The sequence below is a fragment of the Dasypus novemcinctus genome, chromosome 13 (assembly GCF_030445035.2).
Source record: "Dasypus novemcinctus isolate mDasNov1 chromosome 13, mDasNov1.1.hap2, whole genome shotgun sequence".
In the NCBI taxonomy this organism is placed as follows: domain Eukaryota; kingdom Metazoa; phylum Chordata; class Mammalia; order Cingulata; family Dasypodidae; genus Dasypus; species Dasypus novemcinctus.
This window is the reverse complement of record NC_080685.1, coordinates 57,267,034-57,291,058: the sequence shown is the minus strand read 5'-3', so window position 1 is coordinate 57,291,058 and position 24,025 is coordinate 57,267,034. Positions and strand designations below refer to the sequence as shown.

At 40.3% G+C, this 24,025-nt stretch overlaps 1 protein-coding gene and 1 pseudogene across 12 annotated transcripts in view; both read right to left on the bottom strand.

Annotated features, from left to right (window-relative positions):
• Positions 1 to 24,025, bottom strand: part of RASAL2 (RAS protein activator like 2) — a 459,173-nt gene that overhangs the window by 74,880 nt on the left and 360,268 nt on the right. For all 12 annotated transcript variants that reach the window (XM_058274784.2, XM_058274786.2, XM_071207582.1 and 9 more), the window contains one exon: positions 9,583 to 9,692. In XM_058274784.2, coding sequence (XP_058130767.1) covers positions 9,583 to 9,692 — 110 coding nt within the window. The remainder of the gene's footprint in view (positions 1 to 9,582; positions 9,693 to 24,025) is intronic.
• LOC139436345 (adiponectin receptor protein 1 pseudogene) lies at positions 13,212 to 14,330 on the bottom strand (annotated as a pseudogene).

Below are 24,025 nucleotides of genomic sequence, written 5' to 3'. Positions count from 1 at the left end.
ACTAAGTCAGTGGCCAGCGCGATCCAGGCCCTTATGAAAGGGCAGATTTTTGGGAGCTTGCTTTTTGACGTATGAAGAAAGAGGAGGGGGCCATCTTGCCATAAGAGACCCGTGGGAGTGACCGGCATTGGCAGAACTAAAGCCAAAATTGGGAGGTCAGGGGAGAACCGCTCTAGGCGGCATTGCTGCAGAGCGGCGCTGACCTGTTGGACGGCTTCTCGGGCAGCGGGGGTGATGGTGATGCTGCGAGTGACTGCAGTTGGTGGGCTATCCTTGGTCTGCAAGAGCTCGAAGAGGGGCTGCATTTGCGCTGTTGTGATGGGAAGCACCGAGCGAAGCCAACTGATTTGCCCGCAAAGTTGCTGGAGCTCGGTTAGCGTCATCTTATCAGAAAGGTGGATTTTTGGGCTTGCGGGTTGGATGAACCGATGAAAATGAAAGCCTAGGAATTGAAAAGGAGGCTGGAGGTTTATTTTGTCAGATTGCACAGTAAGCCCGAGGCTGGAGAGGTTTGTTATTATTGCCGAGAGCAGATCATTGAGGAGCGCACTGGAGCTCGCTGCTAAAAGATCGTCCATGTAGTGGAGAATGTATGTGTGCTCCGGATTGAACTTGGAGCGCAGCGGCTCAACAGCATGGTTGACATACAGTTGGCACATAGTCGGGCTGTTGCGCAAGCCTTGAGGCAATACTCGCCACTGAAATCACTGAGCTGCGCCTTGGTTGTTGATGCGTGGAACTGTGAATGCGAATCTCGGACAGTCCCGGGGGTGAAGAGGAATAGAGAAAAAGCAGTCCTTGATGTCGATGGTTGCCGCATGAAAATGCTGGGGGACTGCGGTGGGGTGCGGGCATCCTGGCTGAGGTGATCCCATTGGCCTGATATGCTTGTTGATTTCGCGAAGATCGTGGAGAAGACGGTATTTGCCAGTGCTCTTTTTGCTGATGACAAAGACTGGTGAATTGTAGGGACTAGTGGATGACTCTATGTGTCCTGCCTGTAGCTGCTCTTGGACGAGGGCGGAGAGAGCTTGTAATTTGTGAGCTGGTAAGGGCCACTGCTCGACCCAGATGGGCTCCTCTGTGTCCCATTCCAGAGGGATAGGGTCAGGTTTTGAGATGGGAGCAGTGGCCCCTAGAAGGGGGGGGGCAGCGCAGCTGAGAAGGCTTCTGTGGTGATTCGGGCCTTTAGCTGGCTGAGGACATCTCTCCCCCATAAGATGGTTTGGACTGACGAGAGGACGAGTGGGCGAATTTGGCCTTCGTGGCCTTCTCGGTCGCTCCAATGCAGAGGCTGGGATGTTTTCCAGGAGGTGGCGGCCCCAGTGGCGCCGATGACTTGAGGGCCAGTTTCTAGGGGCCAGTGATTGAACGCGGCGACCTCGAGAGGAATGCAGGAGACTTCAGCGCCGGAGTCTAGGAGCCCATCGAGCCATTGCCCATCGATTTTGAGCTCTAATGAGGGTCTCTGACGGTGCGTGATGGGCATTGTCCACATTATGGCTTGGGAATTCTTCTGAGGGCCTCTTGGGGGTGGGGCTGAGGCCTGCCCCGCTGGGAGTTTAAAGGCTGCTGGGAACCTTGGGTGGAATGGCAGTCGCGGGCCCAGTGATATCCTTTCCCACAACGCGGACACGGCGTAGAAGGGCCCCTTGGCCGTCGCATCGGCGGGTCTGAGCGAGGCGCTGGGCCTGGCTGGGAGCACTCGCGGACGAAGTGGCCGGGCTGGCCGGACCGAAAGCAGACAGAAGTGGGGGCGGATGAAACAGCCATGGCAGAGGCAAAGGCAGCGGTGAGTGTTTTGACTTGTGGGTCGACGTCACGGCAAGCAAGGACCCATTCATGCAGAGCTTTGTCACGTATGGGAAGGACCACGGCCCGGAAAGGCGCAAGGCACCCGTCTATGATAAGTTCTTTGGCCAGCGCAAACTGGGCATCCTCGCTGGAAATCTTCCGCTGACAGGCTTCCAGGACGCGGGCGACAAATGTTGGGAAAGTCTCATTGGAGTCTTGAAGCAGCTGCGCGAGTTTGGTGGGCTGCTTGGTGGAAACTAGAGAGAATGACCGTTGGACGAGGACTTTTACTCGGTGCCAAAACCCTGGGTCAATTTGGAGATAAGAACGAGGGTCTGCATAATTGTTGGTCCCCGTGTATGCATCGGAGGGATCGAGGACGCCAGCTTGGGCATTCTCTACGATTTGTCGGTCAACAGCCGCTTGGTAATGGGCGCGCCATTCAATAAATTGACCCGGCGTCAGGATGGCACGGGCTAGTGCAATCCAGTCATATGGGAGAACGAGTTGGGTCCCCAACTCCTTAAGTAGTTGCTGCGCATAAGGGCTGCCAATTCCGTCTTCCTTTACAGCTTTGCGGAGGGTCCTGACCTCTTCCGCTGTAAAGGGTAGCCAAGTTTGGGGTCGCTGCAGCGTGGGCTGCGGATTCAGCGGATACAGCTGGGGGGTTTGAGAAGACGTGGCACCGGGGGCTGATGGAGCAGCCAAGGCAGGTGAAGGGCTATTGCCGTACGGCGGCGGCAAGGGATAAGCGGAACACGGGTGAGAAAATGGCGGCTTAGCGGCTTCTGGGCGATAACAAAATGGCGGCGGGACCCTTCCGGGCGCCGGCGAAGATGGCAGAGCAGCCACATCCGGCAGCGGACAAGATGGCGCGAAGGGCGCATCCGGTTTAGTGGAAGATGGCGACCATGCAGCTTCCGGGCCCAAACCGGATGCTGACTGGGCAGGAAGAGGCGGGTAGAGGCGGGAGGAGGAGGATACTGGCGGAGAAGAAGCCGGATGTGCGCCATCTTGGGCAGAAGTGGGGGAAGAAGGCGGAAGTCCGCCATTTTGGGGAGCGGCAGGAGTGGTTTCTGTCTGCTGCGGGGAGCTCGGGCGGGGAGGCTCGCGCTCGAGAGCAGCAGCAAGTTGGTTAGACAGAGAGTCAGTGTCGGCGGACTCATCGGGATCACAGTCTAGAGGCCGTTTGGGAGAAGCTTCATAAATGGCTTCGGTCGGAGCGCCAAGGAGACAGGCGCGAATGGCAACGAGGACGGGTAAGAGGCCTGTTGGGAAGGTGCGTTTCTCGTGCTCCATGGCGGAGGTGACTCGATCTATGAGTCGCGAGTATGTGTCCGGGCTCCAGAGTTGGCAGGTGGCGAGCCACGGATTAAAAGGGAGCAAGAGATCCCAGTACTTTTGGAGCTGCCGCAAGGAGACACGGACTCCATTGGCATCGAGCAGGGCAGCGAGGGCTCTGACTTGCGGCGCCTGACGCAATGACAAAGAGGCGCCCATGACGGGATAGGGACGGGACGATGGCGAGGGGTCCCTTGGGGCTCGTCCGGGCGAGGGGTCCCTACCTGGAGAGGAGGACGATCACAGCAGCAGCAGCAGCAGAGAGGGGCCGGGGGAGGAGCCGCCACGTTGGGCGCCAGTTGTTGCTGAGCGTGAGGGTTTCGACCTCGCTCAGGCCCAAGAGTCGGGGGGGTCAGCTCCTACTGGACCGCCGGCGGGGGGGTGCTCCAGGGAGAGAGCACCGGGGCTCTCCAGGCGTGGGGGACGCGCGGTTAGGAAAGAACCACGGAGACCGCCTGAGCGCAGGAACAGGTCTGCTTTATTGCGGAAGTACACTTGGTTATATAGGCAGGGAAGGGGGTGGAGTAGGAAGGGGAGAGCAGGGCGGAGGGGCGGCTGCGGATTGGCTAAAACTGGGGGGACAGACCTCTGGTAATACGCCGTAAGCAGTTACTGGGGAAGAGGGCAGATTGTAGGTTGGTAATATGGGCGGGACTGGCGGGAAGGGTGGCGGGGGCTGGAAGGGGAGGAGGGGCGGAGAAAGGCGGCAACAGCTATCTTCACGTGTGGAGGTGGGGAGGTTCTGGATGGAGTGGATCGCATGAGAGAAGGCCTGTGGTGAGAATATGCAAAGCCGGGGTGTCCGAGGAATTGAGATATTCAGCTGTGTGGCTCTGGTGCAGCGTGGATGTGTGTGGATGGATAATGAGGTTTGAGAGAAATCATGATGGGACCCGTAAGTCATGTGTAGGTATTTTAATTTGATTGCAAGACCAGTGGATGGCCATGGAAAGGTTCTGGGTGGTGGAGGGGGAATACCTGATCAGTTGTGTTTCAGTAAAAGTACTCTGGCGAGGAAGAAGAGGAGGGGGTACAAAGAGCAGGGAGAGATAAGATGAAAGACTTAGAGCCTAGTTCACAGATTATGGTAGTAATCTGAGAAAAGATCATGAATTTGAGCAGCAGAAGTGGGGAAGAAGTGGATGGAGTTGAGGGAGATTGAGATAGATAGGCCTTGATGACTAGAATGTTGTAGCATCAAGGATGACTCACCATTTCTAGCTTAAGCTACTAGGCAGATGGATGGTGATGTCTTTTAGAGTATAGGAAACTCAACTCACATGCCACTGCCCTCTAAGGTCTTTCCCAATCCATTCAACAAGAAGCAAGCTCACCTTTTTCTAAACCCCTATATTTTATATGCATTTCCTCTTTTGAAGTTATCTCTCTTACTTGACTCCTTGAGGTTGGAGACTGTATACTTGCTTCTCTATATTCCTTTATATCACATAGTATGCTACCTTTTACATAACTGTCACATAATAAATGCTTTAGTAAATTTGGTATTTAGAAATAGAAATTATTTTGCAAAATTCACTTCTTATGTCTATGCCTCACAAAGGAAATTCCGAATTTAAGCATCATTGTAAAACTGACCCAATAAGCATCACTGTAAATTGACCCAAGTCCCATCAGAACCTCATAGCAGAACTTATGATTGGCAGATCACTGGTGAGAGAGACTGGAGTCATTTGGGGTCTTTTCAATCAATCACATCTACATGTTAAAATACACTAACATTTGACATAGAAAAACTTACTGACCATACTCAGGAAATATTTTTTAGATGAAATTAACTCATTTAAAAATGTTTTCTGTCACAATAAAGTAGTAACACAGACCTCATGAGAATAATTTCATCTTTTAAAAATATTATGAATGTAGTTAAGGTTTGTAGTTATCAAAAACTATGAAGAATTCAAAATATCATAATCACTACTTTGTTATCCTTCTGATACCAGAGATAGAATATTTCCTCCTTTTGAAGGAGGGAAAGGTAGAGTAATTTGCATAGCATCATAAAGAGGAATTTAATGAGAAAGGGATCTCTGGTCTCTTGAGTTTAATGTTCTGGTCAAGTTAGTCCAGGTAAGCCACAAAGAAAAAAAAAAACCTGATATATTTGGCCAAATGAAAACAAAACAACAAATAAAACTTACTGTAATTGGAAGACATGATTTTAAAAAGCAAGAGAGATTGGGAGAAAATTTTAGCAAAATATGTAACAGTGACTTACTATCCCTAGTAACAAAAAGGGTATTCCAATTCATAAGAAAAAGACAAACAACTCAATAGAAAAATGAGCAAAGGAAATGAATAGGCTAGTCACAGATAAAGAAAATGTGAAAATTTGTTCAATGGTCTACTTACTAGGCATTAGGGAAATGCAATGTAAAACAAATGCCTTTTTTTGGAGAAGCAATGGAGTGTAAAGGTTAAAAATGTGATCTTTAGAACCAGACATCCTGGGTTTGAATCTCAATTCTGCCATTTTCTATACTGTGTGAGTTGGCCAATTTACTAATTTCTGTGTCTCAGTTTCCTCATCTTGGAAATGTGGTTTGTGGCAATAACTACTTCATAGGATTGTTGTGATGACTAAACGAATTAGTATATGTAAAGTGCAGAGTCTGCCACATAGTAAATACCATATACTGATGTTTGTTATTACTATTATTTATCCATCATATTGGTAAAGTGAAAAAGGATGTTTAGAGGATAAAGGTAATCTCAGTCTTTTGGGGGGAACAGAAATTAATACAGGCTTTTTGAAGGACAATTTGATAATGAACATATGCCATACTCAGCAATTTTATTTTAGAAATCAGCCCTAGTGACATAGGGACAAAAAATACATGTTAAAAAATGTTCATTACAGCCCTATTTTGTGCCAAAATAAAAAAAAGAGGAAACACTCAAATATCCATCAATAAAGATGGATATATTACATAACAAAACTAAAGCATACGAAGAATGCAGTTGCTAAAATGAATGACATAGATCTATATATAGACATATAAAGTTGTCCATAATATTTATCCAAATAGCAAATTACAACTAGTACGTGTAATATGATCCCACTTATGCAAAATAAACAAAAAATACATATATGTGCATTTAGATGTGGATTTTAAAGAAAAGTTGAGAGGATGAAAATTGTTAATGATGTCTTTTTATGTGGGGAGACAGGGAAGATGAAGAGGGACTTTAGTTTTTCACTCTGTATTTCTTCTGTATTGGAACTTTTTCTTAACGACAAGATGTGTTCATAATTTACTCATGTGATTTAACAACAGGGGAAAAAAAAGGCCTGAATACTAGGTTTCTGTAGGTGTGATGTAAGGATTGAAATGTTTAGCTCTTTAAATTTAGATACGATATACCATTTTGGAAGAAATGGTCTGACTTCAGCAACTAATGCACATGACCCAGGTAAAACAGGGGTCTTTAGAAAACCTTTGTTCATACCTGTAAGGGTACAAATTTAAAGACTTCAGCTAATTAATATCTTGCACTTTAGTCCTATTATGTGTGTCTTCAGATGATGTGAAGGCAAGAAAGCCAATTTTCAAAAAATTTTATAGTCCATTCAAACTCTAGTGAGGACATTGCTCTACAAGAAGAATATAGCTGTCTTTCTTGACGACCAGCAGAATGGTGCTTCATTTTAAAAGAATATGGCATTTTGATCTTTTTGCTTCCAAAATTTAAAATACCTTTTTTTTGGTTGATTTTGTAAGTAACAGATTCTCCCTGAAAAAATTACGAATATAGAAGCCTATATAATATTAACTGAAAGTACCATCTCCTAGTAATAGACACTACTAACAGAGGTTATATCTTTTCCTGCCTTTTTTACATATATATTTATTCTTATAATAAGACCATATAATACATATTGTTATAGGACCAGATTTTCCTACTTAATAAATTGTAGGCAGCTTTCCATGTCTATCCACAAAGATATACCTCATTCTTTCCACTGGCTTCATAGTGTTCCACTGCATGGCTTTATTATAATTTATTTAACAATCCCCACTGACTGACATTTAGGTAGTTTCTTGTTTTAGTATCATAAATAAGGTCTCAAAGAACAGATACTATGCATACTTACACAATTAGTTCCTAAAAATGAAATGTTGGATTAAAGTCTAAAAAATTTTCAAGGCTCTAAATGCTTATTTTCAACTTTTTCTCCTGAGCTGATTATATTTCCACAAAACAGTGTTCCTGATTTTTCTACATCTTTGTCAACACTGGGCAATGTTATCTTTGCTAAACTAAGAAAAAAGTGATATTTCATTGTTTTGTTTTGAATTATTTTGCTCATTAGTGAAGTTGAGCATTAAAACAAAACATGTTTATGCCATTCATACTCTTTCATGACCTATGTTTTGGTACTTTGCCATTATTCTATTGTGGTATTTATCTTTTACTTATTGCTTTATATAAAATTCTTATATATTAAAAGTGTTAAGAGTTCACCTGCCTTCTATATTGCAAAAATATTTCAATTTCTTGTTGTATTTGTTGTTTTTAATACATTCATTTTTGCTCACAGAAGTTTTTATATTTTGTAAAGTCAAATAGATTGGTCTTTTCTTCATCGCTTAGAAAGACCTCTCAGTTTTTGAAAATCTAAGACCTTTTTTTTGAAAGACCTTTTCTCTTTTGAAAGGCCTCTATAGTTTTTGAAAAATTTCTATATAGGATATGTCTATAATTTAAATGGGTTTAAAAATTTTAAAAGGGTTGTCCAATATTTGAAATTTACTAGCACTCTCTTATGCTGTATTTCAGATAGAAAGATACTTCTGTTGATTGAAGCAGAACAGCATGGAAGTATATATTATAAATTTAGGCCACTGAAAAGGCTAAAAATGCACTAACTATATAATAACAATAGAAAAGTCTCTCGTCAAATATTATCTCTTGGTAATTGAACCAAGGAATTCCCATGGGTTACCCAAATCAAACTAGAAGAGGACAGTGTACATTATTTGAAATAAAGGTGATATTTAGCACAAAGTTAAAAAAATAAAGTACCGCTATAAAAATATCTCTTTGTCTCCTAAATTTCCAAATGAAGCTGCAGTATTTAAGAATTTGGCTATTGAATGAGAGTGTTTTAATTGCTGTACAATATCCTTGTTTGCCAAAACCATTATTCTGGAAAAGCTTTTTTTTGGTTCTATTTTAATGAAACATTTTAAAATTCTTTGAATTTCTGGAATGAAGAAAACTGTAGAAGAAATAGGAAACTAAGGAAATGAGAAGAAAAATCAGTTGTTTATCAGTTCAGAGTACCTCTAATGTTGTTCGGTAATAAGAAAAACTGACAAGTAGTAGTCCCTCATCAACTCAGTATGTGTGAGTGACAAGTTTCTTGTCTATAAAATGAGGTTTCCTCATTTTATAATTCTCTGCTTGGAAAATTTATAATTTTCCTTTGCCTGCTAGGCAGAAAACTGAAAATAATGTCAGTTACTAGGAAAAAATCAACTATAAATAAGAGTATCAAATATGAGAGGCAGACTTGACTTAAATCCCAGTTCCACAACTTACTAGACTGTGTGACCTTGAACAAGTTTCTCAATCTCTCTAAGCCTCAGTTTCTTATCTCAAAAATAAGGATAATAACAGTACCTAAGGTTGTTGTGAGTCTAACATGAGAGGTTATATTTAAAGTGCCTGGTACCTAGTGTTGCTGATGGTAAAATCTGAACATTACAGAGACAGGAAGAATTAAAATTGTACTCTAGCACACATTCAACATCTTTAGATAGTTGTTACTCTTAGTAAGCTATGCATTTGAGGTTTACTCAAACTGGTAGTCCTAATTACTAAAATCCAGGCTTCCTTTTCATCACGTGTCTTCTAGATGTGATTTCAAACCAAAAAGACTGACTCCATATGCTGTACACAAAGAACAATGTAGCAGTGAAAAGCATGGACTCTGGAGCCAAAGTGCCCAAGTTCAAATATTGGTTTTGCTATTTACTAGCTGTATGACCTTGAGCAAGATTATTTAACCACTCTCTACCTCAGTTTGTTCATCTATAAAGCGGATACTTATCCTATAGGGTGATTATAAAGATTAAATGAGATAATGTGTACAAAGCATCTAGTACAGTACAAAAAATGTTAGCTGTCATTGTTACTTTATAGTCATTTATAGGAAAAAGATACAACAGTGACCACTAGAGCTTGATTTTATAGAAAGGGCACATCCCATTCTGAAATTAGTTAAGTATCCACAAACTCTCCAATGCTAAAAGATTCCTAAACTGGTTAGGTGTTTGAGCTAACATTTGTGCCTTGTCTCAAAATATAAAATAAATTTTGTATTGGATCTTTCTAATTAAAGTTAGAAAAGACCAAAAACTATGTTATGTCAAAACCCACTCTAACACTACCTTATCTGTTTCAAGCAAGTTAACTTCCTACCTGTCATCTGTATTGCGCAGGGATGGAAGCCGAAAGCTTGTGTTCCTGTCAAGTTTTGATTGGCTTTTGGTCCTCTTGATGGAGCCTTTCAGGCGCTTGCTGAAGAACCCCTAGAATGAAAAGGCAGAAGATGATGGGACAGGAAGCCGAAAGGGAGCCACTCTGTCTCTTTACCCTACTGCACTACCTTTGTAAAAGATGTTAGATTTTTATAATGAAAACCAGGAATAGGACTCAGCTTTTTAATTTTTTAACTTTGTAAATAATAATTGCTTGAAACCACCTGGTAATGTGATAAGAAATGCTTGGGGTACTGGAGGAAACATAAGAAGGTACTAAATAGTGAGAACAGAAGAAACTTTATTAAGATCTGCACAAAAAGTTAACTAAGCAGCACAAAGTAATGTGTTGAAGGTCTGAAAAGTAATTAACATTCAGTTTACATCAACTTGAATGTAGTATTTGTAAAGTTAAGTTTTAAATATAGCTAAACTAGGGGAGTGGATGTGGCTCAAGCAGTTGGGCACCTGCCTCCCACATGGGCGGTCCCAGGTTTGGTTCCTAGCGCTTCCTAAAGAAAATGAGCAGACATTGAACAAAAGCAAGGAGCAGACAATGAGCAGACATTGAGCAAAAGCAATGAGCAGACAATGAACAAGACAGTGAGCAAAACCATATATTTGATAAAAGTTTAATATCCAGAACATAAAAAGAACTCAACAACAAAAAGACAAACAACCCAATTAAAAAACAGACGAAAGACTTGAAAAGACACATCTTCCAAAAAGACATTCAAATGGCCAAAAAGCACACGAGAAGATGCTCAACATCATTAGCCATCAGAGAAATAAAAAGTGCTGGGGAAGATGTGGAGAAATAGGAGTACTCACTCATTGCTGGTGGGAATGTAGAATGGTGTAGCTACTGTGGAAGACAATTTGGTAGTTCCTCAGAAAGTTAAGCATGAAACTACCATATGACCAGGCAATCCCACTTCTAGGAATATACCCCAAATTAATGAAAGCAGGGTCTCAAACAGATATTTGCACATAGCCAATTTATTCAAAATTGCCAAAAGTTGGAAGTAACCCAAATACCCATCAACCGGTAAATGGAAAAACAAAATGTGGTATAAATTCACATTTCAATATTAATCAGCTGTAAAACCTTTGAAACATGGACAAACCTTGCGGACATCATGTTGAGTGAAATAAACCAGACAAAAAGGATAAATACTGCATGATTTCACTGATATGAAATAATTATAATAAGCATACTCATAGAACCAGAATCTAGAATAGAGGTTACCAGGGGATGGGGTTGGGGTAGGGAATGTATAGAGTTTCTATTTGGGACAATGGGAAAGTTTGGTAATGGATGGATGAATGACTCTGTGAACTTATTTAACAGCACTGAATTATATATTTGAATGTGGTTAAAAGAGGGAATTTTAGGTTGTAGATATAGTACTAAAATAAAAATTATAAAAGTGATAATCCATACAACACAGTGAACCCTGTTTAACCATGGACTTTAGTTAATAGTAAAATTATAAAAATGTGCTTTCAATATCTGTAACAAATGTACCACAACAGTGCAAGGTGTTAATAATAGGGTGGTACGTGGGAACTGTGTATTTTATGTATAATTGTCCTGTAAACCCACAACTTCTTTAATTAAAAAAAAAATGATGATGATGGTGACTGCCTTTAAGAAATTTATAGTTCTATTACCAGCAGATGAAATATATCAAAATGTCTTGACAAAACACTGTAATTCAAGAAAAGTATTTTGACACATGGAAATTGACTCCTTCTAATTATCCTGAAACTGTTTACAAAAAACATAAATTTCAATAAGGAAGAAAAAGAAACATCAAATCTACTATAGTTTTGTAGTTACCACCAAAGTTCACTCTTTTGGGATGAAGACGGTATCAATAAGGGTAAGCTAGTTTATGCTTTTCTGATAACCCTTACAATCTTTGTGGCATAAAACATACTTCCAATCCATAAGCAGGATGATGGTGGGGGTGGGTGTCTGCTCTATGCTGTCCTTACTCAGGGACTTAGACCAAGGAAGGCTCAATCTCTGCTCCTACAGATGCTGCAGCAGGTAAGGGGGATGTAGCAAATTACGTACTGGCTCTTAAAGCTTTTGTATGGAACTGACTTGTGTCACTTATAGTATCATTTTCACTGGACAAAATAAGTCATATGAGCATACCTAATTTCCAAAGAGAAGTGATGTGTAATCTTACCAAGTGCTCAGAAAGAGAACCAGGAATATCTGGTGAATGAATGGCACTATGGCTACTACTTATTTTTCCAGGGTGTGTTTTTCTCCCTAACCATATACCTCTTATAGGTATTCCTCTCTCTATTAGAGAAAAATGGAACTTACATGAATTACAAGTAGAAATATTTAGCTGACTGAATAAAACTGCTTACTGTTATATCTTTTTTTTTTTTTCAGCCCAAAGAATAAGGTAAAACTCTTAGAAAAAACAGACATAATTTACCTTAAACTTCCCTAGCCTTATTATAAGTGTACAGAAATTGACTGGAGGGATGAAAACAAGGCTATTTTAAAAAATACTATACTTATTAAGGACAGGCATTTGCCTTGTCAACTATATAATTTGAGTTATGCTAGGAAAGGTAATGTCAGTTTAGTTTTCCAAGGCAAAGCCTTTATTTACTACTTTCTATGCCTCAATCAAAATGAGTCCTAAAACTTGCTCACAGATAGTCAGCAAACCACATGTAAGTTTAAAGAATTATACTAGAGTCCCTTAGAGCTGGTTCTAAACCACTGGCCTAAGTTGAGATCCAGACCAAGGATCTGACCAAACATCATATTCGAATACATTTTATTTATTTATTTTTGTTTAAATCTTTGAATGTCAAGTATCTTCTGTACTTAATATATTATCATCATACTCTTTGCATCAAGATACATAGCAATGGTAGTAGGTTTCTTTATAAAGCTTAGTATTAAATATTAAATATCTTTTCCCATTTTAATTTTACATTACTCTGCCAAGAAAAAGAAATTAAAACTCAAGTTATTTGAGGCCTGGACATACTTCCATGATTAGCTGGGCTATGTTAAGGTTGGTGGCTTTGTTCTTGCTGTTTTGTATGTAGATCCAGGCCCTAGGAAGATACGACCAGGTTATAATTGTTTTTGAAAAGTGTGCTACAAAAATGGATGGCCTGTTATAAGCCAGGTTACAAAGTAAGGATGGGGTAAGGGAGGGACATTTTCTTTCAGAAACAGTTTCTGAGGAGTCCCAGTCCATTATTCTTTCCCAAAATGGTTTGAGGAGGGGCTAAAATCTCAACATGAGCTTCAAAGTACTGTCTCTTTAAGGGAACTGTAGTTGTAGTTGCCTTACCAAGAAAGGAGAAGGTCAAGGTAGATGATCCCCTCCCACCCCAACTAGGGAAATGCAAATGGAAAGTTTATAGCCCAGAGGGTGTGAAAGTGGGCTCTTAGTTGATACAGAATTCTCTAAGAGTTTTCTTCTAGAAACAGACAACTCAGCCTCTTCCTCTCACTTCAGCAAAGAAGTTACTTTTAAAAGCACTTGGGAAGTTCCTCCGCCAGCCCTCTGGTGGGAAGGCTCAGGGAAGGGAGCCATCAGTACAGCCACTTTCTAGGCCATAATGGCATTCCTGAAGACTGGAGACCCCATAGAAGTGTACAAAGGTGGCTGCCACCACCAGGACATGGAAAATCTGATGAGACTGGAACCATATGTCAAACTTATCAGGAAAGAAGCGCTCAGGAATTCGAGCAGCATAAAGGCCAGCTCCAGTGAGCTACATCACAGCCATGAGGAAGAACCAGCCCATCTGGCCCACTGTGGTGGCCTTGACAAAGCCCTCAGCACTAGTAAAGTGCGTGGTGGGCACAACAGCACTCAAGCTGAGTCCCAGGAACACTCGTGCTCTTGTCTGCCAGTGCTTAGGAGTGGCAAACCGGTCCCATTGTGCCACAATGATGGCAGAAACCCCCAGGACACAGACAGTGGAGAGGTAGATGAGCCATGTGGGGAGCAGTAGGAGTAATAAAGCCAGGGGACAAAGCTCCCCATAACCAGTAGAGCAATCCCTGAATAGTCCAGTTTGGAAAAAGCCCGAGAGACTTTCTCTGAATGACAATGGACAGTATGAAAGAGCCAGGAGAAACTGAGGCAGAGCACCGCACCCCAAAAAAATCCCCCAAACCACCTTCTCCTCTATAGGGGCCATGAAGTACATATTTGGTCTGAGCATAGTCAAGATTCCCAAAAAGAGAAACAGCACGGAACCAAGCAGATGAGTCCAGATGTAGCCAGTTTCAGTATGGATGCAGAAGATGCTCTTGAAGCAAGCCTGAAAGGAGGGCACTGGTGGTCTGTGGCCATGTAGCAGGTACTCATTGTCCTTCAGCCAGTCAGGGAACACTTCATATGGGATGACCCTCCAACGTCCCTCCCAGACCTTATATACAAACTCCTCCATCCTCTCCATGGCACAGTGGGTTTGCAGAGGAAGTGTCAGTACCCACACTTCCTCCTCTTCTTCCTGGGGTACTGGGCATGTTTGCTCTTCTTCAGCTTTGGTTGGACTGGCGATTACCCGTTTGCCTTTCTCTTCTAGCAGGGGTCCTGGTTCAGCCAGTTCCACCGTGTCAGTTTCCCTGTTACTGGCAGGAGCTCCAATACCCTGTGCCACCACAGATCCTTTGTGGGAAGACATCTGGCTGGTACCTCAATACCCTGCAGCTTCACCTTGGGGAAAGGTTGGGGTCTCTCAGCCCCAGGGGCAGAGATCTCCCTGTGATGGTAGACACACCGGACGGGCGGACTCTGTTGGGGGCCGGGGTCCCCAGTACTAGCTACATCCCACGGGACTGGAGGCGGCCTGTGGCCAAGCAGTCCTGGTTCTTCAGCGCCCTCTCCCCATATACGTTTTAACAAAAATACAGTTAAGGAGTTAACTGAGTATATACCAGTAGTTGTTCACTCATATAGTACTTTAAACTTTACCGTTTGGTGGTACTTACTGTAGCATACTTTGTATTTTAGTTCCACTTATTTAATAAATACATATTTTATGAAATTTGATGCAAAGACTGTACAGGTGTTATAAAGGAATCAAAGATAAAACACACACAAACTCTGCCCTCAAGGAGTTTGTAGTTTAATAAATGATTTAGAGACCATATATAAAAATATATGATACCATTAGGAAGGTATATGTTCTTAAGGCTTGGCATGCATAATCACAAAATTAAAGTTAACTATCAAGTGTCTTTAAGTCTAAGACACTAATGATTTAAGGCACATTATTATTTTGTGTATACTATGATAAAAAGCTGTCATTTAAACTACAACCCAATGCTTTATCCTTTAGAACTTTTATTTTGCATTAAAGAAGGTTTTTAAAACTTTCTTAGAAGAATATAATCATGTATCACATAGTGTATACATAAAAAGAATTTATGCAAAATAAATTGGTTAAGGTGTTCCTAATGCTTCATTCTTTTGAGCTGCTTTTTGACTCAGAGCAGTTCATGTTTTTTCAAACAATATCATCCTGTGTTCTTTTAAGAATGTTGATGACAAACTATTTCTTAAGAGTAATCTACAGAGATGTTAAAATGTGAAAAAATGTACATCTTGGAATGGATGAATATTGACACTATTTTAGAGAGGTACATATAAAATGGTTTCTGAAGTTCAGTGAAATAAGAGATTACACCATTTTAATAAGGGGAAATTATATGGAAGAATTAGAATATGAACTAGGTCCAAAAGGGGAGACAGGATTTGGGTTTGGAGCTTAGCAAGGAGTTAGGGCATTCAAGGTGCAGAGCACAGCACAGCACAAGAAATGGCATGGAGGTAAGAAAGCACAGGATATATATTAAGTAGGTTTAGTCTGGCTAGTATACAATTAGGAGTGTGGAAAATAAGATTGGAAAGGTGGCTTGTCCAATCATCTGAAACTTATCACCAGGACCCTTCATTCTTTTAATGATGAGCTATCTAAAATTGTAACTGGAGCAGTGCTTAATTCAGATCTCTGGTCCAAGGACCAGGCTGTTTATGAAGACCACCCCAAAATCTGCACAGAATGAAGCCACCCCAAAATCCACTGTCTCCAAGCTTGGCTGAGATTCAAATATTCCTCGGTCCTGAGTCAATTGTGCATTGAGTCGTCCAGCAACATTACGCCTTCTGGGAAAACTCCTGTCCACTGCTGCCTTCTAAGGAATTCCTTACATATAGATCACTGTGCTTTGTACCTTGCAATTCTTCTGTCCTGGCTATTGCTGACCAGACCATAGGTGGATAACTGACCTAAAGGTACCAAAAACATCTGAGAGTGGTTCTGGTAAGAGTTCTGCCTATAGGGTATGGTATCATTTTGTAACTACTTACCACTCTAGACTTATCCTCCTAGAAACCCACTACACCAAAGCAAGGGAAGAAACTAGAAATTGTTCCACAAAGCAGCGGGTTTTGGCTGTTCTGTTCACTGATGTATCTCAGTGCCTATAGCAGTATGTGGTATATCATAAGTACTCAATAAACATTTGTTGACTGAAAGAATTTACTGAAAGCTTCTTGGGTTTCAAGCCAGGTGCTTTCCATATGCAATACTATTTAATCCATGCAGCAACACCATGAAGTAGGTATTAAGTAACATGTTTTAGTTTACACAGTTAATAAATGTAGAGTTAGGATTTAAACCCAGTATATTGGCAGTACTTAAAAAGTTTCATTTATTCATATATTTACTGCGCACACTTTATTTGCCAGATACTTGATGCATATCAAGTGAGATATATCAGTGAACAAGACAGACAAAAATCACTGCCCTCATGAAACTACTAGAAGGAAACAGATAATAAGCAAAGAACATAATAAATAAATAAAAGACAAGTACTATACAAAATTGAGCTGTGTAAAGGGGACTGAGGACATAGAATGGTCAGAGTAGGTCTTATGGATACATTTGAGTAAATTCTTGAAGGAGGTGAGTTATCTGCAGATATCTGAAGTTTGTATTCCTGGCAATGGGGGAGAGGCTGAGCAAAGGCTCTAAGGCAAATGCATTCTTAGTATGTTCAAGGAACAGCCAAGACATCAGTGTGGCTGGAGTGGAGAAAATGCTGGGGAGGGTAATGGGAGATTAGGTCAGAGAGGTGGCCTGGTAGTGGTGGTTATGGCAGTGGTGATGGTAGTCATGCTAGTGTGGAGATCCTGTACGTCTTTGTAGAGACCTCCCCTTTACTCTGAGAGAAGAAGCCATTTCTAAGGCAATCAACAGTGAATTTAAAACAGTCATAAGTAAATAAGCACGTACTTTTGTAGACAAATATTACAAGCCATGAAAGTAGAAATGTGTACTGAATTACTTTCACATTTTGAGCAAGAATGTGCATATATGAATAGTTTAATATCTTCATCAAGAGTAGATCACACATCAGTAACCCAGATACAGAGAAGGTATATGACTTTCCCAAGGTTACAAGCTGCTCAGTGGCAGAGAACTCTTAAGCCCAAGCAGCCTGATTCTTGAACCCTTGCTGTTAATCACTAGGCTATACTACTTCTTCACATTATAATTCCTCTTTACTCTAGGTACTATAAAATAGAACTTATTTTCCCATTTGTACTAAATTTCATTTCTATACCTATCTTACAGAATTATATACCACAAAGAGGCATAAATATATACAGCAGTTAAAAAATATGACAGGGGAAAAAAAAAAACCCAAAAATAGTCCCACCAGTGTGACGCTTGATTCACAAGAACTTGCCCCTAGGGTTCCTATATATATATAACTAAACTGAAATAAAAATTGAAACCCTATTGAAGTTACTTTTGTAAGCAACTGATTTTGTGGTCACTAAGTACAAGAGAAAAACCTTGAACATAAAATTTTAAAATAGATGGATGCCAAGAGGATAATGCTTCTTTCTTTCACATAAAGTTATGATAATCACATCTTATGGAAATGTAAAGAGTAAAATGATGTTCCTATAAGTGTACTCTAAAAATCCAATAGCATAAATGGAAACAAAGAAAAGCAAGCCTACAAAAAACCAGAATCATCCTTCTAACTGAAATCAACCCAGTCTAAAAGAATAAAATCAAACCCTCAGAACAAATCCTACCTTATCCAATTCTCCTTTGAAACCTGTTGTCACCATGCCATGCAGTCTTTAAAAATAGTAAAAGCCCAGCATTTTAAACAACGAGATATGTCATAGAATTGATACAACCAAAATGACTTACTATAATTAGTTGGTACTCACTTTTTTTCTGTCAAAATAAGGCTTAAAATTAGCAATTGCCAGTGCAGGAAAAACCAAATGTTGCCTTTCTCTGGAGCTTTGTAAATGTTAAGACAATGATAACAAAAGTTGTTCACCACCTGCAAATTGGAGTAACCCCTGAAGACTGAACTTGGCTATCTGGGCATGATCAGTAACTGAAATAAAACTGCTGCTATGCAACCATCCTCAAAGAGACACTGACTTTCTGGCATACTGGCGCTGCTGCTGTTCCCTTAAGACAAGGAGAAGAAACCTTTGGTGGAGACAGAGAAATGTATCAGCACCTTTCACAAAAAAATACAGTGAAATGCAACAGATCCCTGCTTCAATTCTGTTTGAGGAATTTACACATCAGCAACCACATAGGGATTAAGGACACTATTACAGCAATTTGGAATGATTAAGGTTACAAAGTAATTTTAATAGTTTCTTAAAATTTGATATGACTTACACTAAGAAAATGCCATTTTGTCAACTAGAAAGGACCCAGGTAAGAACTGTTTCATTACTGCTTTTCAAGTTTGTTTAATTAGTAAATTAATCTGTGTAATTTGAGTATTTTCATAGTTCATTTTATCATTGATTGTAATTACCTTTGTTATTCCCTCCTTTGTTCTCTTAATATAACTTAATATAACTTAGGAAACTGTTTCAAATGTTGACAAAACATCACTGCAGAAAATAAACAAGGAAAAAGGAAAGGAATGGGTAAATGAAAACATTAAATTCCATTTTCCAGACATGATATTTTACTTAGTTTATCTTTCAATTATTGCAAGTCTAAACAGGAAAGGGAAATTCTACATAGCAAGAATAATAGCAAAACAGCAGAGTTGCACAAGTGCTTTATATTTAACAAGCAGTTTCAATGTGGGTAATTTCTCCCCTAGTGGCTTTGTTTGGTGTGTGTGCAAACTTAAGCATCAAAGAGAAAAAGAAAAAAAAGATTCAATCATAAATTAAAAGTGTTTTCTATTACAGAGCTGATAATCAGAATCTTTGGGGGTGGGACACAATGATCTGTGTTCAAGTGGTTTCTATTTATTAAACTAAGAAAAAATTTTATTATGAAACTTTTAAACATACAGAAAAACACAAAATTTAATATAGTAAACACATGCCCATTAGTCAGATTTACTCAATGTGAACATATTGATATTATTATGTTATACATAATTACTGTATTGAAATATAAATTTAAAATATGTTTTATATATTATGTCATATTATGTTATATTATAATACAATTGTTATAATAATATGATAGGCTATAACACACTAGGATGTTAAAATTTGCTAGAGGGACAAAAGGAAGATATTTAGCAGAACTTCTTTATTTCTGATAATATTCTTTGTCTTAGATTTATTTTTATTTGCTAGAAAACTAATAAACCTGGTTTCTTTGATGAGTATCTTTCTATTATTTTCATACTTAAAAAAATTTTTTTCCTTTTTATTATTGTCTTTTTTTAAAAAGATACATAGCTCACACAAAATGTTAAATTTAAAAACATAAGAAGTTCTCATATACCCTACTCCCCATACCTCCCCCCCTTTCATCAATAAGGCACATTCATTGCATTTGGTGAATACATTTTGGAGCGCATTTGGTGAATACATTTTGACCATAGTTTACATTGTAGTTCACACTCTTCCCCAGTCCATCTAGTGGGTTATGGCAGGATATATAATGTCCTGCATCTGTCCCTGCAATATCATTCAGGACAACTCCAAGTCCCAAAAATGTCCCATATCACACCTCTTCCTCCCTCTCCCTGCCCTCAGCAACAACTGTGGCCACCGTCTCCACATTAATAATACAATTACTTCCATTGCTAGAGTCACAACAGTTCTATAGTAGAAGATCAGCAAGCCCACTCCAACCCATATTATATTCCTCCATCCTGTGGGCCCTGGGATGGCAATGCCCACTCCATCTCTAAATAGAGAGGGGGCTTAGATCCCACATGGCTGATGGATATGATTCTCCTGCTTGCAGTTGTGGACTCTCTTGGTTCCCTGGTGTAGTGGTTGACCATTCTCACCTCCCCATCACCTGACCTAGGTAAGTCCAACGAACCGGAGAGTAGGTGTTGCAACTCTGCTGAGGTTCAGGGTCCAGCTGGCACATTGATGGTCCAGAGATTCAAGTCTCCTGAGCATACCCAACCCCAGCGCCAACCACAGATTCGGTAAAATTGACAGAAGAGGTATGTGTAGAGAGGGCACATCTGAGTCCAGCTCTATTACATTCAGGAGCACAAATTCCAACGTAGGGCCCACTGGCAAGGCACTGAACTCCAGAGCCATCTGTCATGACCGCAGAACCTGTGTGTCTCTGCAGCCCTGAGGAACACTAGCACCTGGGGTTGTATCTACTTTGGTTGTCTCTGGGGTCCTATTTTTCAAACATTTTACTTTTCAACTTTTATGAATTGTTTTAAATGTATTTTTTCTTTTAAAATGTTACTTATTGAGGTATAATTTACAAAAAGTAAGCCACTGTTATTGTTTTTTTAAAGATTTATTTACTTCTTTCTCCTACCACCCCTCACCTCTTGTCTGCTCTCTGTGTCCACTCACTGTGTGTTCTTCTGCATCCGCTTGTATTCTCATCAGGCGGCAATGGGGAATCTGTGTCTCTTTTTGTTGCTTTATCTCGCTGCATCAGCTTTCCGCGTATGACACCACTCCTGGACAGGCTGCAGTTTTGTGTGGGGCGGCTCTCCTTGCGCAGAGGCCACCCCTTGTGTGGGGGGCACCTTTACACAGGGGCATCCCTGTGTGAACTGGCACTCCTTGTGCACAGCAGCACTGCACATGGGCCAGCTCACCACAAGAGCCAGGAGGCTCTGGTTATCGAACCCTTAGACATCCTATATGGTAGGCAGATGCTCTATCTGTTGGGCCACATCCACTTCCCAAGTCACTATTTTTATTTGTACAGTTTAATGAATTCTGACAAATGTGTAATGCCACAATTGAGACAAAGAAAATTTCCATCATGTAAAAAATTCTGTCAAGCCCTTTTGTAGTCAATTCCTTCCCCTCACCATCTAGAAATTACCAATACTGAATTGCCCCTACAAGTTTGCCTTTTCCAGAATATCATATAAAATGGAAATTATACAGTATGTTGTCTTCTTCCATTTAGCATAATGATTTTGAAATTTATCCATGTTGTTACATGGACCTGTAGTTCAACCATTCTTATTTTGCTGTATGGATATAGATTTGCCAGTTGATGGACATTTGCGCTGTTTCCAGTTTGGGGCTATTAAGAATAAAATGCTATAAACAGTGTCGAACATGTCTTTGTGTGGACACATAGTTCGGGAACTATTAGATTAAAAGCTTGGTTGGAAATCCACAAACAAGTAGAAGCAAGAAATGGCAATGTTTTAAGGTTAGGTAAGATGTTAAAGGGGTGGAGTAGGAAAGGCAGCTAGAGAAGGGAAGGATTCACTGTTATTTTTTTTCCTTTATATTTGAAATAATTTTGGATTTACAGAAAATTTGGACAATAGTACAGAGAATTTTTCTTTGCCCAACTTTCCTTAATATTAGCATCTTCTATAACCACAGTACAATTATGAAAACTAGGAAATTAACATAGGTACAATAAGACCTAAACTACAGTCCAAATTTTAATTTCATTAATTTTTCCACTGCATAAGTTTTCTATTGCCTTTGTAACAAATTACCTCAAACTTGGTGGCTTAAACAATACAAATTATTTTACAGTTGTATCGGTCAGAAATCCAACACTAGTCTCACAGGCTGAAATGAAGGTGTTGGCCAGGCTGCCTTCTTTTCGGAAAGCTGAAGGGGAGAATCTGTTTCCTTGCCTTTTCCAGCTTCTAGAGGTCATCCATATTCCTTGGCTGGTGACCATCTCCCTCTATCTTCAAGGAACAATCCTTCTCATACTGCCCTCTCTATGGTTCTCTTCTTCAATAGTCTTCTCTCCCCAGCCACAGTCAGGAAGGGCTTTCTACTCATGATAAGAAGAGGCCCACTCATGTAATCCAGGATAACCTCCCCATTTTAAAGTCAATACCCTTAAGTCTGAAAAATCCCTTTTACCATGTAAGATAACATATTTACAGGTTCTGGGGTTAGGGTGTGAACATCTCTGGGGGCAACTAATCTGCCTACTGTATCCATTAATGTCATTTTCCTGTTCCAGGATCCTATCTAGAATCCCACACTACATTTGTTAAGTCTCCTTAGTCTTCTCCTATATGTGAGTTTCTCCAGCTTTCCTCCTCTTTCATTAGATTGAAGTTATACCTATTTGGCAAGAATATCACACAAGTGATGTGCATCATAACATGGAGTACATGATGTCACTAAGTCTTATTATTTGGTGATGGTATTGTCTGATGGTTTTTTCTACTGTCAGGCTACTATTTTTTCCCCTTGTAATGAATAAATAACTTGGGGTAGACACTTTGAGACTTCAAATTTTTGCCCATTGCTTTTAGCATCTATCAGTGGATCTTGCCTATAACAATTATACTGTAGTGTTTACCTAATACATATATATGTATATATATATACATATATATTTTTAGAAGGTACTGGAGATTGCACCCAAGACCTCATACATGGGAGGCAGGCACTCAACTACTGAGCTACATCTGCTCCCTGATGAGAGCTGGGTTTTTCAGGTTTGTTTTGTTTTTAAAGAGTACCTAGGAAGTAGATGTGGCTCAACTGATAGAGCGTCCATCTAACATATAGAGGGTCCAGGGCTCGATTCCCAGGGTCTCCTGGCCCATGTGGTAAGCTGGCCCACATGCAGTGCTGCCGCATGCAAGGAGTGCCATGCCACGCAGGAGCACCCCTGTGTAGGGGTGCCCTATGTACAAGGTGTGCACCCCACAAAGAGAGCCACCCCACATGAAAATAGCACAGCCCATCCAGGAGTGGCACTGTACACCCGGAGAGCTGATGCAGCAAGATGGCACAACAAAAAGAGACACAGATTCCCAGTACTGCCTGATAATGTAAGCGGACGCAGAAGAACATACAGCAAATGGATACAGAGAGCAGTCAACGGGGGGGGGGGGGAAGGGGGGAGAGAAATAAATAAATCTTTTTTTTTTTTTTTAAAGAGTACCTAATGGAGATTTTGTGTTTCTCTTATTCCTTCTGTTTATGAACTATAATTTTACTGTAAGGAAGAGCTGTCACTTCTCCTCTGTTTATTTATGTATTTATTTATTCAATTATTTATATCAGCATGAATTCATGGGTATTTATATTCTATTTTATGAATTATAATCCAATACTATCTTTATTGTATTGCTCAAATTGTTGCAGGTTTGGCCACTGGGAGCTCCTTCAGGTTGGCTCCTAAGTGCTTTTGACATGCCCTATCCTTTATTATTACCTTACTTTCTGGTATTCCTAGATGTTCTAGGCTCGGCTTACATTTTCCCTGTCCCAGCTGGAAATCAACCACTTTTCCAAGGAGCTTGGTTCCTTTCATTTTAGAATGGTGCTTAGAAACAAAGACCTGGGTACTAGGTGTGCTCCTTTGCTACTAGAGTGTAATTGTTTCTAGGCCCTCTCAGGAGACAGAGCAAGGAAATACATGCATAAATACTAACCCATGCACATACATACATCAATATTCCTTTATTTATCTTTGTGTGTGTAGTAATTATGGAAGGCAGTATATATTAAAAACCATGTGTTCATATCTCCAATTTCAGTCTACCAGTCCATTTTAGCTTTCCCTCTTTCCTTATATGTAACTGTTTCACTGACACTGAGAAACCTGGTTTTCCTTATCTACAATATGTTTACTTGTCAGTCCTAGTGTACACATAAGATAGTTACAGAATTGCTAACCTATACTTATGTGTGAAACAGATTAACTATAGTACAGTGTTTGTGTACAGTTTTTATTCTTTAGTCTTACAGTAAGTATCCAGTCAAGATACTGTTTTCCATAGTTACTTAGGTTAGTTCTTTACTTTCCTAGCCCCTTGAGTGTAGGTAAGTCATTTGTAATATAGTTAGGTTCATTTGTTACAGTTTGTATTCTATTTTGGGTTCCTCCCACATTTAATGATCTATTTTTGAACATGA